General features: G+C 44.4%; 1 protein-coding gene across 11 annotated transcripts in view; it reads left to right on the top strand.

The window, feature by feature from the left end:
• Window positions 1-12,507, top strand: part of EPHA5 (EPH receptor A5) — a 196,082-nt gene that overhangs the window by 170,111 nt on the left and 13,464 nt on the right. For all 11 annotated transcript variants that reach the window (XM_042870472.1, XM_042870463.1, XM_042870471.1 and 8 more), the window contains 4 exons: window positions 1,577-1,638; window positions 2,418-2,627; window positions 5,692-5,841; window positions 10,557-10,750. In XM_042870472.1, the coding sequence (XP_042726406.1) occupies window positions 1,577-1,638; window positions 2,418-2,627; window positions 5,692-5,841; window positions 10,557-10,750 (616 nt within the window). The remainder of the gene's footprint in view (window positions 1-1,576; window positions 1,639-2,417; window positions 2,628-5,691; window positions 5,842-10,556; window positions 10,751-12,507) is intronic.

The following is a 12,507-nucleotide window of genomic DNA, read 5'->3' as shown; positions in this document are numbered from 1 at the left end:
GCTCTGAGCTCAGACAATAGCTGCGATAAGAGCTGAAAAAATGGAAGCAGTGCAAGTCCCTTTTGCTACATAGGTAGGATCTGCACAACGGCAAGAGTTCTGATTGACAAGTTCACAATTATCTTTATTATGTAGATAATTAAACAGTAAATTAGGCAAATGGTTAACATAGTGGGAAAGTGGGAAGATTAAGATCGGTCCTAATGGTAGAATATGAACTGATTTTAAGAGCATTTACCTTCGTGTGCGTGTTATGACATGTGGCAGCTCTCGTTGATCGTTTCAACAAAAGACACTTATAATGCACTTTACAAATAACTGACAGCTCCTCTTTTGTCTGTGCTTCATGCTAGCTAATGCAAATTGATTTAAATAAAAAATAATTTACATGTTCTTATAAGATTTCATTGAATTTACAAGGGCTGGAGCACACCACATTAATTATTGCTATGCTACTGTGGCAAGCTAGCGAGAAATTAGATATAAAAACTGAGCAAAAACTATATATATAATTACCATTAAAATGACTCGGGCATGAAAATTAATCAAATGGATTTCGAAAAACATTATTATTCCTGTCAACAATAGGAGGCCAGGTCTTTTGTTAAGAACTTTTGTTTTGATCCTTTTTTTTTTCTAACTACTTCACTGAATCAATACAGTACACATCTTGGGAAGAGATCTTGTTATTATTTAGGGAAGGTGAAAAAGAATCGGCACAGCAAAGAGCTTCCTGAAATTGTAATTGCAGTCAGGCTGCTGGTGCTTCCCTGCATGCAGACTCGGCACTGGTATTAACCCAACATCTGCCCCACGGCAGGCTGTGCCCTCCGCTCTGGGCTGTAGCCAAAGGAGGGAGTAGGAGCTCCGTGCCGGCACCAGGGAGCAGTGGGTGTCCCAGCACATCCACCAGGAGTGGGATGCACAGAGGTCAGCGTGGAGCTGGAGAAAGGGCATCTGATCCCGTTCTGGGGGGCTGATTGACAGCTTTGTTCTTCTTGTACACTGAAACCTCCTAATTTCCACTGCCACTCGCTCTGTGCTTATTTGCTTCTGTCCTGCAGCATTAATATTCCTTTTCATATTTCAGATGTACTTACGGGGATGGTCACATGGGATTTCTTGAAATACACAGGATGTAATCCCATCTTTTCCTAGCCTTGATGATTATCACACTCAGATAGAGACTTCAGATCATTCTGGTTGCTCCCGTTGGGCTCGTGTAGTTACTTCAGAGTGTGGAGGCTATAGTATTGGCTCTGCTGGGGCAACTGTCAGGACTATGAGAGTTCAGCTTGTAACCTCTTTCACAAAAGCCATCTGGGATTTGCTCCCCATCCGTGATTCGGGGTCACCTTTTCTTCCCTTCCTTGATCCCCCTGTCTCTGTGTACATGTGGGCAAGAAGTGTGATCATCCTGTGGATCCAGTGGCTGCTCAGTTTAGATTTACTATTGCGTGACTACATATTCACATTCAGAGACATTATGAAGTGACTTTATTTTTGTTGTTGTTGTTGTTGTTTTTAATAAATTGCTACTAACAATCTTGCACACTTGTTTGTTTTTTTTTTCCAGGCAAACCTGTAATGATAGTAACAGAATACATGGAAAATGGTTCTCTGGATACATTTTTAAAGGTAATGCTTAGAGACTTGCTCCAGGGGGGCTAGGATTAAGTTTGTGTTCTTTGCAGAAAGTTAATATCAACAAAAATGTTTGCTGGGTGCTGGTCCAGCCATTACTGCAGTCTGGAGGCAGAATTAGCTCAGTTATCTGCTTGGTCTGTATTTATGCAGTCTCGTGAAGACATGGTTCATGCACTGATACAAGCAGATAACAGTAAACTCTAGCATGTTGTGTTTGTTCTAAAGAGCAGAGTGCTGTGTGGACTCATTCATCCTGCCAAACTTCTTGACACATCCATATTGCATCGTGGCAAAAACCAGGCAATGTCAAAGCTTTTCATGAGACCTCCTTGAGAAGACGGAGGAAACAGTTAGAAATGCAGTGTAGTAGCATGGGGAGAGCTCCTGCCCCAAATAGTGACACGTGGACTTTTGCAGGTAGGATTTATAAGCAACTTGGCGCCTCTCAGTCGGCTGATTCAGAGATAGTCCGTCCTGGTGTTTTTATACATGTTCTCTCCCTGAAGCAATCTTTTCATCAGTCACCATTGGAAATAGCTTGCTGCTTGATCTCCAGTTAAAAGAACTACATTTCCTTAGCTTTGTCTCTAGAGATGCTTATCCAAACAATGAAACTTTGAAAAGCTTCATGGTCAGAGCATGAGAGTAATGAATTATTAATTTCCCTGTTTTTCTTCCCTAGAGACTCGCCTTTGCATTTTTGTTTGTGCACGTGCAATGCTGAGGGTGCAGAGACTTTCATCTGATCAAATGTCTCCTTCCCTTTGCAGAAGAACGATGGGCAGTTCACGGTCATTCAGCTGGTCGGGATGCTGCGAGGCATCGCATCAGGGATGAAGTACCTGTCTGACATGGGTTACGTACACAGAGACCTTGCTGCCAGGAATATCCTCATCAACAGCAACTTAGTCTGCAAGGTGTCCGACTTTGGCCTCTCCAGAGTCCTAGAAGACGATCCTGAAGCAGCGTACACTACCAGGGTGAGTTATATCATAGAATCAGCACAGAATTGAGCAGTGGATGTAGTCTACCTTGATTTCAGCAAGGCTTTTGATACTGTCTTCCACAACATCCGTATAACAAAGCTGAGGAAGTGTGGGATAGATGAGTGGACAGTGAGGTGGGTCGAGAACTGGCTGACTGGCAGAGTGCAGAGGGTCGTCGTTGGCGGTGCCATCGTTGTCCGGTTGGAGGCCTGTAACTAGCGGTGTTCCTCAGGGGTCTGTGCTGGGTCCGGTCTTGTTCAACATCTTCATCAATGACCTTGATGAGGGGATAGTGGCCACCCTCAGCAAGTTTGCTGATGATACGAAGTTGGGAGGATTGGCTGACACGCCTGAAGGCTGTGCTGCCATTCAGCAAGACCTGGACAGGCTGGAGAGCTGGGCAGAAAGAAACCAGATGAGGTTTAACAAAAGCAAGTGTAGAGTCTTGCATCTGGGGAGGAATAATTGCATGCACCAGTACAGGTTGAGGGATGACCTGCTGGAGGGGAGCTCTGCAGAGTGTCCTGGGTGTCCTGGTGGATGACAGGTTGGCCATGAGCCAGCAGTGTGCCCTTGTGGCTGAGAGGGCCAATTGCATCCTGGGATGCATTAAAAAGAGCGTGGCCAGCAGGTCGAGGGAGGTGATCCTCCCCCTCTACTCTGCCCTGGTAAGACCTCATCTGGAGTACTGCGCCCAGTTCTGGGCTCCCCAGTACAAAAAAGACAGGGATCTCTTAGAAAGAGTCCAGCAGAGTCCACGAAGATGGTGAAGGGCCTGGAGCATCTCTCCAATGAAGAAAGGCTGAGTGAACTGGGTCTGTTCAGCCTTGAGAAAAGAAGACTGAGAGGGGACCTGATCCAGATATATAAGTATCTAAGGTGTGGGGGGCAGAGTGGCGAGGCCGGACTCTTTTCAGCAGTGTGTGGAGACAGGCGAAGAGGAAACGGCTGGAAACTGCAGCATAGGAAGTTCTGCACAAATGTGAGGGTGACGGAGCACTGGAACAGGCTGCCCAGAGGGGTTGTGGAGTCTCCTTCTCTGGAGATGTTCAAGACCTGCCTGGACACCTACTTGTGTGACCTGGTGTAGGGAACCTGCTTTGGCAGGGGGGTTGGATTCGATGATCTCTGGAGGTCCCTTCCAACCCCTACGATTCTGTGATTCTGTAATCATAGAATTGCTCAGGATGGAAACCTGATCCAACCACAACCTAACCATACTACCCTTACTCTAAGAACCCACTGCTAGATCATGTCCCTGAGCACCACATATGGGAATACTGAACAGACTGAGTCCAAGAAAAATGTGCTTCCTGACACATTTTGGTAGTCAGGCCGTTTGGCAGAGTGGTTTCTACAAGTCCACAGGCCCAAAACTAGGTATGAGTGTTTGACCAGATGTTGTCAGCTAATCAGTATTGGATCAGTCTATACCTTAGAAGCAAGAATGGCCAAATAAAGCAGAACTTAATGGCAGTCTCATAACTTAGAGGTTTTGTGTTGGGCACCAGAGTCAAATAACAAACTTTCTGAAGCTGCTGCACTCCCAGCTGTATTTTGCCATCTTTGGTGAATACCTAAGGTCAGAAGGACCAAGAGTGGCACCCATAGTGGTCTCCTGGGCAGTTCAACTCTTAAAACTGGCAAGCACATAATGTCTTTTGCTAATGTGCTGTGTTTACCACCTTCCTCATCAACACTAATTTTCCCAAACTTGAGAAAGGACTGCTCCAGCCTGTGGCAGGAATCATCCATTCTGGGCATCAGTTCACCTGTGTCAGGCAGGTGGGCAGCACCCATTCCCAGCATCACAGGTCCTGGAGAAAGCTTCCAACAGCATGTCAGGTTGGCATGCTCCAACACATTATTAACACATTTTTCCATGGGTATTGTGATGGGAGCTCCCTGGGTCACATTCCCCGGTCCTGGAAAGATTTTGCTATTTGGGAGAGGCTTTTCAGCTCTTGGCAGTCACAGTCCCATGATGGGGCTCAGAGCACTGCTGGACCAGGGCTTCCCTGTGGGCTGAAGGGCTCTCATCCAGCCCTGCTGTGACTGCAACTTGCTGCTGTGTGCTAATTGGCACTGCAGAGAATCTGGCCCTTCACTTAAGGCATGCACTGATAAGCCTGTGAATAAATAATTATTGGAAGAAGGAACTTTTCTAATTTGCTTTTTAAATGTGTTCCAAATTCTACCTTTTTCTAATAACAAACAGCATTAGGGGACATTCGAGGAGATTTTCCAACATGCAGCTCAGCACAGAGGAAAGGACTTCACAGTAAGATATATTTTGATATATATCAAGGGAGACAAGTCTTTAAACCCAATGAGAAAAGTATTTCTTAATCCAAACTCCCCTTCCCCCCTTCCTTCTCTCAGAGCTGGTCTGAAGTTTGATTCCTAAAATCAAAAAGAGGAAAAGGAAATACCAAAGAGCATTTGACAGCTCTCCCTGTGCTAGAGTAATAGTATTTGTAAAATAAATGCAATAAAAGATAAACCACAGTGATCTGTGGGAGGTGACATCGTTTTCAGTCCCGCAGCCAAGGCCAGGCAGGCAGGTCTTTGCGCGCACAGATTTCTGTGGCCACTGTGCAGATCTCTCTGCAGGATTGGGACTGCATTGAGGGGAAAAAAAAGGCATTACTTCCGCAGCAATTTGCATGAAGCTCTCATTAGATCAAAGTCTTCCCCGGCTTCAGAGCTGTCTGTTCCTCCCCCGCTCGCTCTTAGAAATGGAGGAACTGTATTCCCCTACCAACCAGTGCAACATAATTGAGATGTTGATCCTATACATGTCCCAGCATTCAAACAGCATTCAAACAACAAACCTTCAGGACAGCCAATTAGTAGGCAGCCTACAAATGCTTATGGGCTGAGATAATGTGGAAAGGGGCCCCATGCTGTCAAACAGATTTACTTTAAAATTCGATGTCTCTTTCCAGAGAGAAAATAACATCCCTCAGTGCTCTAAGGAGTGCTGTTTTGTCCTCTTTTGCATGCTATCTGCCCTCTTCTGCAATCTGTATTTTTTTTTTATCCCTTCTCATTGCAGGGAGGGAAGATCCCCATCCGATGGACGGCACCTGAAGCAATTGCCTTCCGCAAATTCACATCAGCCAGCGATGTGTGGAGCTATGGCATTGTGATGTGGGAAGTGATGTCCTATGGCGAGAGACCTTACTGGGAAATGACAAACCAAGATGTAAGCACGTGTGGGAGCTGCCACGTGGAGGGACTTGAGGGTTTAGTCTTCATTCTGCAATCAGAGAGGGAGGATGGGGACAGGGGAGGGCAGCCACTGTAAAAATGTCTTTCTCCCCATGCCAGACCTAAGCAGTCCTCCCATTTGATGGGATGCTCTGTTTTTGCAGCAGCCCAGAGCAGGCTGTGGTTCCCGTGCTGTGGCAAGCCTGGTTCCCGCGGAAGCCTGCTGGAGCTTCACTAATGCTGTTAGAGCTGGAGACTGTCCCTGCTCTGCTTAATGACAAAGGTCTGCCAGGGGATAGATCCTGATAACTGGCAGCATTTCAATTGTGTGTTCAAACCCCTGCTGCCATGTAAAGCAGAAACTCAGGAGAATCATGGTAAGGGCTTGTTTTGCTGTACAAAAGCTGTGTGATTTGATCAAGTGATAGCAGTCCAAAATGGCAGCGCGGAGAGCTGCATCTCAGTCACCCTTGCATTGCCGATCTCGAGAACATGGTTCTGCACCTTTTTTTTCTTTTTCTTTCTCTCTCATCCTTTGATTTCTCTAATTGTGAAAGTCTGTAAGTCTGTGTTAATGCAAGCTCTCGTTTTCTTGTGCTCATTTGCTTGCGCTTAAGGTGTGTCATCTTGCTCCTGGGCCCCAGCACCTCCTCAAGGCTTTGACTTCAGGGTCACTCTCAGACGCACCCCCAAACATGCCTGGGGACACCGCCACCCTCCTTACTCTAGTTCTTGTCCCACACTGTGTAAGGATCTCCTGTTCTTTCTGCAAGACTTCTTTGTCTTTTTGTCTCTTTGAACCCTGAGTTCACCACATGCATCTGTCTAAAGCTAAAAAAAAAAAAATTAAGCCTGAATTTGCCAGATTTTCCTGGGCTGTTTCTTCCTATTCACATCTCTGAGAAGTATGAGATCTGGAAGTCTCTCAGGATGCCATCTTGTGCATGAGCAGGGGGCACCATGCAGCAGCACACCAGGCCCCAAAGCAGCTCTGTGGTGGAGGAAAATGCAGCCATTCTGCATATGGCAAAGAGCCCTTTCTCATCACTGCTGCTTTGATTCTCCATCTCCACACCTGGGGAAGTGCTGCCACTGGCTGAATGGACAAACAGCCTTGCTCTGCCATGAACTTCCTCAGTCACAAACACAACACTTCATGTTTCATCCTTTTTTTCCTACATATATGTATTTTAATTCATTTTGAGCAGTGTCTCTGTCCCTTTGACATTCTGCTGTTTTGCTGGCAGCAGAGGCTCTGGCTGAGCTGTCTGTGTCTCCTCTGTTTTGTCTGCGTGCCTCTGCCATTGGTGAATGTGACTGCCTGCCATGCTGTCTCGTCTTGACTGCTCACCTCCAGCCCAGGCAAGAAAACAAGTGGTGCCTTTGAGATGCTAACACTGCCCTGCTTGCCAGGGGGACAAGTGTTGTTTGGCATGAATGCCCCACTGCTTCTACACCACTGAGGTTGTCATGTTTGTAGGGAGTTTGGTAAAGCGGCATGTATCTACTCAGGGATTTATCCCTTTGTATCAAATACAAAGGCTTTCTTTTGTACCCTGGATGGAAAATGCAGCAATTTAGAGCCGAGCTTTTTCAGACACACTAAACACTCTAACTATCTAATGCTGATGCACCAGTGTAGTACAGATGTTCAGTAAATGTCAGGCTGAGATTCGGGCTGGTGCCAGTGAGATAACACTCTGTGGCCAGGGGAATCCCTTGTCAGATTAGTAACACTGTCAGCACCAACAATTTGCAGAACTGTTGAATTAAAATAAATACCACCTTGTCCATGCTCTGGGCATAAGGTGAATTTCACATCTGAGGAGAGTTGGCTGGGGAAGCACTTTCTTTGACAGTAGAAAGCAGAACACTGGTGAGATGTTCATGAGCATCAGTTCCTGATCAGGTTTTGCTTGGGTTCTTTTTCTCCCTGTAGCATGTGCAGACAGTAAATGCCTCAATGGTGGCAGTCTAGAAAATTTAACTCAGTGCTATGGCAGAAAAATATTTCTCCTTGTATTTATTCCTCCTCCTTTCATCCCCTAAAGGCCCACTGTCTTTCTTTTTTCCTCCTCTGCTTGTGTTGACAGAAGAATCATCAGTGTTAGATGTAGCATTGGTGGAGGTCTGGTGAGCTCTGCTCACGTGAATTTCAGACTCCTTTGCACAAGAGTTTTTTGTGTGGTTTATAATTAAAGCATGTTATGTGCAGGCACAGTCAGCAGTGAGCAAAACGGTTCTCACCATGTTTCAGCCAGGCTGGTTTCCCCTGTGGTAGAGGGGGTGCAGTGCCACAAAGCAGGCAGTGTTGTAACTTCAGTGCTACAAACCACGTTTTAAAGTCATGCTGATGACTGCACAGCTTTCTAAAAATAAGTTTTGAACCGCAAGAGAGGGCTCAGTACAGGAATTGAGGGGAATTTTGTGACCTGGTTTAGGATGGTAAGTTAAATGATTGTAGTGGTTGCTTTTTAGTCTTCACAGTAGCAGTTTTGTGAAAACAGGGGACTATGAATGCTACTTGGCTTACTAGGATAGACTATCTCAGGTTTTCACCTTCCAAAAATCCCTAGTGTCGTCATCCCATCCTTAAATACATAAATGCTTCTCCAGAAAAAGTAATGGGACAAACATTTCTCCTCATGTATGCAAGTTTTAGCTCTTCAAGTCTTAAAAAGCAGTACTTACCCATGAACAAAATGGCAAATCTGCCTTTTTTTTTTTTTTCTTCTAAGTATTGCAGTTGCTGCAAGTGACTTAGTCTTTATTGCATCATTCTTTTACTCCTGTTACAGCCAGACCCTGAAGGCACCTTCAGATGCAAGAGCAGAGATCAGCTCCCAACCCTTGCAGTATTTTGATACCATTTACATTGTATCACCAGAATGAATGACATCCTGTAAATTGAGTTAATGCAATTGATTGTGATGTTACTGCCCGGAATATAAAGCATGCATAACCCCATTGCAGATGTAGTTCAGATATTCTGAGCTGGTGCCAGATGGTCTGCTACCTGTCCTGGTACTATTTTCTTTCTGCTACAGCTGGAGGAAAATCCATTATTGTTATAAATACAGCAAATAATCTTCTCATAGCTGTGCCACACAGACTTTTTATAAGGCAGTTGTAAATCCAGGGCCAGGGACCAGCTGAAATGCATGATGTGAAGAATAGACAAAGCAGATAGTGCAGCATAGTGGGCCTGGTGTTTGATGGTGTGAGCAAAAGCCAGTATAGCAGTCCAGCAGTAGACAAGATTACTTTATAGACAAAGGTTGGGTGGAGAGCGGTGCAACTGCTCCACCCGCAGATGAAACCTTAGATAAGCCTCTGTCAGAACACAGAAGGATTGCAGGTGTTGTGGACCAGATATTCAGGCTGCTCAGTATCCTTTGAGAAGAATACAAAGCCTCAAAACATTTCTTCTCTACTCCATATGTCCTTAGAGGGTTCCAGGTTTCTGCTAATGCTGCTCAGCCATCCCTGTTCATGCCTGGGACTATTCCACTTGGCAAAAAACTCGGTGGTGAAGGATGATTTGAAAATGATGCATGCGGTCCTAAATTTTGGAGCCTCCAGGAGTGCAGTGCTAACCATAGAGCATTTTTTTTAATCACAAGATGTTTTCAAATTGTGAGAGTGCCTAGAATGAATGGTATTTGAGGCAGTCCTTGGAGTCAAGCAGTGAAACATTGTGGTTTTCCACACAGTATTCACCATCAGCAATAGCTGCTTCCAGCTTCTGTTGGGCAGTAAGTCTTGGGAGTAGAGGATGTGAAGATGGGCCGCTCGGACTCTGCTGACACGGTCGCAGACCCTTGTGGCCTGAAATGAGAGTTGTGTTCTCCTGAATGCTGCTAAGGGTTCAAAATGGGAACTACTGGGCTAGGAGCCCTGCTGTAAGTCTGTCCAAAATGAGGGAAAACAAGTTGCTTTATTCAATTCTGCCCTCATTTGTTCATTTCTGCCTTTCCAGAGCGCAGGCAGCACATGTGTTTATCACTTGTTTTGGATATAGAACCATAGATGGTTTGTATTTGGAATCAGTGCAACAAACTTCCCCTGTTTTTAATTTACATACTCTTAGGCTGACATTTTAAATTCCTGGCAGAAACGTGGACACAGTAAGAAACGACTAAACCCAGACAGTATTGAATGATATATGAGATGGTTGTTCTGCCTCTGCCTCTGCCTTGAATCCATCCATCAATTAGCATTCAAAGTCTCTTTTGAAATACAGTCAGACTTTTATTACTGTAATACAAATCTGTGGTTGAGCACATGCCTTTTCATTTAAAAAGAAGCCAACATCTGAATAAACAAAATCACTGTACTGCAAGACAATGCCAGAAAGCCCCATAAGCTGCTGTTGGCAGACAAGAACAGTCTCTAGTTTTCTGGTGTGACCTACAGACCTCAGCTGAGCTTTGAACAAGTGCAACCTGAGATCTGACCTTCTGGTTACATTGGATTTCTAGATTCATTTTGCAGTGACTAAAAATCAATTATTCAACCTATGCCATAGCAGCAGTGAAAGATAATGGAGTTTACTTGATTTGTCTCGTATATGCAGAGGGTGGGGGATTGGTTGTATGTGAGCGTATTGCTGGGCCCAGAGTTCTCTATTTAAACCAATTTATATTCGGGGAAAAAGGTAAGAGGGAGAGAAGAAAAGCAACCCATCAGCCTTGTGTTTACTTCCCATAGGTGATTAAAGCCGTGGAGGAAGGCTATCGCCTGCCAAGTCCCATGGACTGCCCTGCTGCTCTCTACCAGCTGATGCTTGACTGCTGGCAGAAGGACCGCAACAGCAGGCCCAAGTTTGATGAAATTGTCAGCATGTTGGACAAGCTCATCCGTAACCCAAGCAGCTTGAAGACGTTGGTTAATGCATCGAGCAGGTACAAAATCAGGCCAGAGCCATTTCTCAAAGAAAGATTCTTATCTGAATGCCGATTCCTGGTGTTGAATTTCTCTTTAGCCTACATGCATCTGCAGGTGGATGTTCCTCCGTTTCATTATGTCCAAGAGAGTTTTCCCAAAACCAACTTTCTCTGTTTAAATTGGCAGGCCAGTCAGCAATTCAGTAACTCTATAAATGTAGAGCCACTGCAGCAAAGAAAATTACTGTGGCCTGCCTTTTAGAAACTGCAGTTTCAGCAGTATTTATAGGTCTATGATAAAGCTACCTGCGCTCTACCCCAAGGTGAGCGAGAGCAAGACTGAGTCTGTGAAGTAGATAGTAAACACTGCTCAAATTATCTGCCTGTTGACTTTATCTTTGTAATACGAATGAGAAAGTCTCTTGGGAAAACACTGGATGTGCAAAGCTCATGGATGTCTAAGTGCATCTTCCCAGAAGCATTCCCAGGTGTGTTAGCTGCCACCTCCAGTTCCAACAGTTTTTGTAATTGTGAGGGGATCTCTGTGGTTCCCAAAGAGTTGTACACAAGCAGTTTGCTAAAACCACATTAAGTGAATGAGGCAGCCAGTCTGCAATTCAGTGTGAATTTCAGCAGCTACACAGCTACAAATAAGGGAAGTATGTGTCAAGAAACAAAACTCCACTTTAGAAAAAAAAAATGGAGAGATGAATTTTTTTTAGTGAGCTTTGGTAGCAGTCTCTCCACCATACTGGAGTCTTGGAGAGGCTTTTGTAATTTCAGTGTAAGCACACAAGTATTACTTCTGAGCCATCTGTGTTGCTAGTCACTCAGTCTCTCGCATGTTCATGTAGGAGTAATGTATATAAATCCTTGCTGCTTACCTGATTGGTGGCCGTGGAGCTCCCTTATTAATGCTGGAAGAGGCCCATCAGAAAAACTTATTCTCAGAGGACAAAAAAATGAAATAAAAGGAACAACATGTCCCAGTGCATGACATCTCCATCTCACACTGGAAGAGAAGAAACATGAAAACTTTACATAGTTTCATTTTTAAATACAAAATAGATCTGATTGTTCAGGCTATTTCACTGCATCATTAGCCACATGAATAAGAAATTGAAGAAAGACTCTTATTAGCAATTAGTTGTAATGTTAGCCCCAGCAAACCTGCAGGAACATGTTTATGATAGCACAAAATGTGATGTTTCTCTTTAATTTTCAGTTGAGAACAGTCATTTTCAAGGCCAGTTACATGGTGATATGTACTGTTATATCAACCTGTTAGGCTAGAAAAGATTAAAATAGGCAGTAAACCATCTCCTTGGGCTGTTAAACACTTTGCTGATATTTTATTCCACTGACAGGCCCTTGCAATTCCAAACTTCTCCTTTTTAAAGGTGCTGTGGGTATATTCTGTGTGCATGGAGTATGTGACCAGCCAGGCTTTGGGGCTGTGTTTCTATAATCATAGATTTCCATGCCCAGACCATAGTAATTCCAAATGAATCATAATTTCGAAGTGCAGCAGCTGTAAAGGATTTTTTTAAATATATGTAATGTATTCTTTATGGAAATTCTCATTAATGCAAATAAGGGAGGAAGTCACTCTCTACATTACAGTGCATGCATATCAGTAGGTGCCTCCTGACATTAGTGTTGAAAATCCACTTCTCATTATGATTACTTAGGAGTTTTGAATTCCTCATGTGTATAAAATGTTATGGGAAGCCATTATGCTCTTGGTACTGCAGGTATTCACATTTTATTGGACC

This window comes from Lagopus leucura, unplaced genomic scaffold (assembly GCF_019238085.1).
Source record: "Lagopus leucura isolate 7727_CA_CO unplaced genomic scaffold, USGS_WTPT01 Super-Scaffold_100004, whole genome shotgun sequence".
In the NCBI taxonomy this organism is placed as follows: Eukaryota; Metazoa; Chordata; class Aves; order Galliformes; family Phasianidae; genus Lagopus; species Lagopus leucura.
This window is presented reverse-complemented; position numbering and strand designations above follow the sequence as displayed.